This window comes from Odontomachus brunneus, unplaced genomic scaffold, assembly GCF_010583005.1.
Source record: "Odontomachus brunneus isolate Ranch 3 - 2012 unplaced genomic scaffold, Obru_v1 Obru_scaffold_005, whole genome shotgun sequence".
Classification (NCBI taxonomy): domain Eukaryota; kingdom Metazoa; phylum Arthropoda; class Insecta; order Hymenoptera; family Formicidae; genus Odontomachus; species Odontomachus brunneus.
Window position 1 is genome coordinate 2,919,349 of NW_022639455.1, and position 4,247 is coordinate 2,923,595.

Genomic DNA, 4,247 nt, shown 5'->3' on the forward strand with positions numbered 1-4,247 from the left:
CCGGAGCCCCGCGAGGGGACTGTTTCTTTTCGGTTGCGCGTTACACTTTCCGCACTCTCCGAAATGTGACATCAGACGTTAGCGCAATCGGGTGTTGGTGGGGAAGGGAGCGCGGGGGAAGGCCGAAAGAAAGCGCAGCTGAACCGAACAGATATCAGTGTGCCCTCGTCGCTGCACTTCCGGCGTGTGCGCGAGGATTTCGTGAAAAGCCGCGGCTTCTTTCTCCCCTTCGTCTCCGTCGGTCGAGGAGCCGTGAGCGAAGCGATACCGGATTATCCCGCTCGCCTTTGTGACACACAGTGCTCGATTAAGACGATTGTTACTTCGGCATCGGCGTGAACAGAGATCTCCGTGCGCGACGTGCCCAGCATCGCCGGGAGCATCGGCGACTTCAGGTCGGTGGCTTGCCACTGCATCCCGTCGACGCTCTCTGCACTTCCGGGTAGATTTGCGCTCGAAATTTCGAAATGCGATCGATTCAATTAAATTCGGCGAAATGGGTCTCGCGAGGGGGAAAACTGATCCACGGGAAGGTGCAGGAGATGCAGCCGAGGACAGGCGGCTCTCTCGACGACGACGTCGAGCTCGCTCGTTCCGGGTGCACCTTCTGCACCTCGTTTGTCGCCTCTCTCCCTCGCCTCGAGAGGCGTCGACATTGCGGTGCATGTGTGTTTTAATTTTAAACGCGAAAAGTGCAGGAAAGTGCAGGCGGAACGCTCGCGGCGTCGATTGCGTCTCCCCCGACAGAATCGCGTCATCGATAGCGTGTCCTGAACATTCGCGTCATCGATGGCGTCCTGAGCATCCGCCACGCACTCTCTCACTTTCTCCTTCTCTGTCTCTCCTCTTCGTGCTCTTCGACCTTGGCCGGCGCGCACTATCTTCGTCGCGGAGGAAGGTATAGGTTAGTTTAGCCGAGACGAATTTACTAGGTGTGTCCGCTTCAGCTGCACTTCTCTGCATTTCGCTTCCGTGTGCTCCGAGACGTGCGTTTCGAATACAGTGAGTGTCAAACGCGGTTATAAGACGGGATAGACCTATCAAACTTCCGTTCATCGATTCTTTCTAACTCTTTATACTTTCACAATACTTCTCTCTCTGTCTCTCTCTCTCTCTCTTTTTCATCTCTCTTTTTCATCTCTCTTTCTTCTCTCTCCTTCCCTGTCAAAACTGAGTTTCATTTTAAATGCAGAAGGAGGTAAACGCAGAAGCTATTCTACAAGAAGATAATCTTCAATACAGTCGCCGGGAGAGTTACGACGGTTTAAGACACGAAGATGCGAAATACCATTGGTTGCGATCATTTCTGAGAAAGAAAGGGACAGTCTACGCGGATAATAAAATAGGAAATTAGAAGAAAGGAGAGGAAGGAGAAGGAGGTACGGAAGGTATAGTGAAGTGCGGCTGAAAGAGGAACAGATCTCGTTCTCGTGCACGCTGCTCACGAGAAATCGGTGAGGGGATTGCTCCGGATCGTTAAAATTCTCGGGATCTAGTCGCCGCGCTTCCAAATTTGTCGTCACCCTTCGGGATTCCTCTCTTCGAGCAGGAATAGACCGCAGTTCTGGTCGCAGTTCGAAGTGCAACGGTAGCGATCTCGCAAGCCGCTGCTCTACGTCAGCGGCTGACCGTTTTTTCTGCCTGGCTAGGTCGGTCGTGGACGGGACGACGTGTAGATCGAACAAAGGACTCGTTCCTGCGTGTCGCGGATTCGCGATATCGACGTGTGGACGCGATCGTCCGTCACTCGAATATTTCGCCGGTCGCGTTCGCGCGACTCCACGGCGGCATGTAAGAGACAATTTTGGCGGGGATATCGCGATTGGCGGTAAAAAAAAAAAAAAGAAAGAAAGAGGAGACTGTACAGTGTTTTCACGAGCAATATTCAATGTCGTCGGGGCTTTCGCGATACCGCTGAATATCTAATCGTGATGGACGATATGTAATTGCGTCACAATTTGGAATGGGACACGTCCCCGATTCGGTTTCTCGAGATTCTTTTACGCACAATTAACATTGTAGGGTAAATCACAATTATCAGTATTCATCCTTCTTAGTCATTGGCACTCTGGAAAAACCTGCTTTTTCTTACGACCAATGATATTATTTCATATTTTTCATTGTGAAAATTTCTTTTAGAATCGTAGAGTGCCTGCGAGAACTCTATAGTGGAAAAAAATACTTGAACATTTACTTGTGAGATATGAAGTTTATTTCACCAAAATAAGCTTTATTTTTACAGAAATAAATTTATATCTCAAATAAATTTTCAAGTTCATAGTTGAAGTTACGATGGTCTTTTTTAGAATCATAGAGTGGTCTGAACTTCTCGCAAAGAAGCTTACAAAAAATATTCGAAAATTTATCTACGGGATATGAAGTTTATTTCACAGAAATAAATTTATATTCCACAAAGATCAATTTTCAAGTGTTTTCCCCTCAGTGTAACTGCAATAACGGTCGCACGAGAAATCAGGTTTTTTTAGAACGCTAATGACTGAGAGGAATGTCAGTGATGCGCTGAGAAAAAAAGACTTGAAAATTTATTTATGGGATATGAAGTTTGTTCGCAGAAGTCAACTTTATTTCACAGAAATCAGCTTCATATCCTGCAAATAAATTTATTTCACAGAAACAAATTTTATTTCTCAGAAATATATTTTATATCACGGAAATAAATTTTGTATCATACAAATAAATTTCCAAGTGTCTTTTCCTCAGTGTGGCATGGTTTACCTTAGAAGTTCTTCCCGTTGCACTTCATCGCGATTTCAACACTGTCAACATTGAACTTTCAAATCAGTGATCGGTTCCGCGATGTTGGACGATACTGTATGACGCGGCCAGCATTAAGTGCGTAAAGCAATGTTGAGAAAGAAAAGAGAACGATCGTTGGAAACCTCGCGTGATTCTGTGCCGTACATTGTTATATGCCTGTGCAGTGTGAATGTACGGCGTGCCACATTTGATTTACGCTTTATTGGATGGTTTCTCTGATGGGTACATACGATGTTTAATATTGCATGCCTAACTGCAAATAATATACCGATCTTTTGGTTTCTTTCCTCTTCTCTCTTTCTCTCTCTTTTTAATTTTTATTTTTTTCTTTGCATGAAAAAAAATCTCGATAGGTTATTTATTTTATCCTCAACGCGTAAGGTGGAGTCTTGGGTGCGTTGGGTTAATAAACTCCCGGTACATTAAACACGGTACTGGATCGATGCGCGAGTGTGTTAAATAATTGCTCCCGCGAACATTGAATGAATGAGACAAAACTCCGGGAGACTCTACCTTGCGCAGTCACAACTCGGTACACTTGATTTGAGTTAATTGTGTACATAAGGTCATCGATTAGTCATTGACGATCCTGCTGAACCTCGTATATATACATATATATATTCTCTCGAATATATCGCGCGCGCGGAAGGAAAGAGTTAAGAAAACTGAGCATCTCCACGACGAGAGGGTCGCGCGGATTACACGAGGATTGATCGATTGATTGTTGTTCTGTGACATTTCTTTTCTTTCTTCTGACCAAATCTTGTGTAGGATGCATATTTATACATACATATATATGTGTTTACATATAGATATTTACTATACTTATATATGTATTTACTGATATATATATATATATTTTTTTTTCTTGTGTGGTATATGCATTCATCTCGCAGCTTCCTCTACCCGTTCTAACATATATAAAATGTCCACTTAAAACAGAGACGCTGAAAGAAAGACTAAAATCATGGGATGCAATGCGGGCCGATGCCTCGGTCCAGACGATACGGGGTACCCTGGATCAGGTACGACCCAGTCAAATAATCCTTTAAGACTTCAGCCCTCGTAGGTCCCGCTTTCTCATAGCGATATTATATACGAATATACGTAGCTCACCGGGATTAGACTCGGGTCCGGTCTCTTTTGTGTCGCCTCCGTGACGCAAAACGCGAGCTCACGTGCGCTTTCTCGACGAGTAGCATTTGGAATCATAGATGAGATAGAGAAGCGAGGTTTTGCGAGTTAGTCGAAGTTGCGCGCGCTCCACCTCGTCCAAAAGGGCACGTTGAGAGGGAGATTGGCTCTTGAAACTAAACGGGGACTGCGACGGTATAGGTGGGGGATTTCTGTTTTCCTTTTTTTTTTTTTTTTTTTTTTTTTTTTTGTTTGGCAGAATGCGTTTCGCGGTATATGTGTTGATTATTCGCGAAATCTCCTCGTTTATAGAACCGTCGACAGTGCACACCATC

At 44.8% G+C, this 4,247-nt stretch overlaps 1 protein-coding gene across 11 annotated transcripts in view; it reads left to right on the plus strand.

Annotated features, from left to right (window-relative positions):
* Positions 1-4,247, plus strand: part of LOC116850346 (ras-like GTP-binding protein Rho1) — an 11,158-nt gene that overhangs the window by 1,026 nt on the left and 5,885 nt on the right. For 2 of the 11 annotated variants that reach the window (XM_032828539.1, XM_032828558.1), the window contains exons 2-3: positions 1,193-1,379; positions 3,721-3,803. The exons of 2 other annotated variants lie outside the window; for them this stretch is intronic. In XM_032828539.1, the coding sequence (XP_032684430.1) occupies positions 3,746-3,803 (58 nt within the window). In that variant the 5' untranslated portion in view covers positions 1,193-1,379; positions 3,721-3,745. Of the gene's footprint in view, positions 1-161; positions 396-943; positions 1,003-1,192; positions 1,389-3,720; positions 3,804-4,247 lie in introns of those variants that run through there. 7 more of the 11 variants (XM_032828565.1, XM_032828571.1, XM_032828562.1 and 4 more) reach the window with 6 other exon arrangements.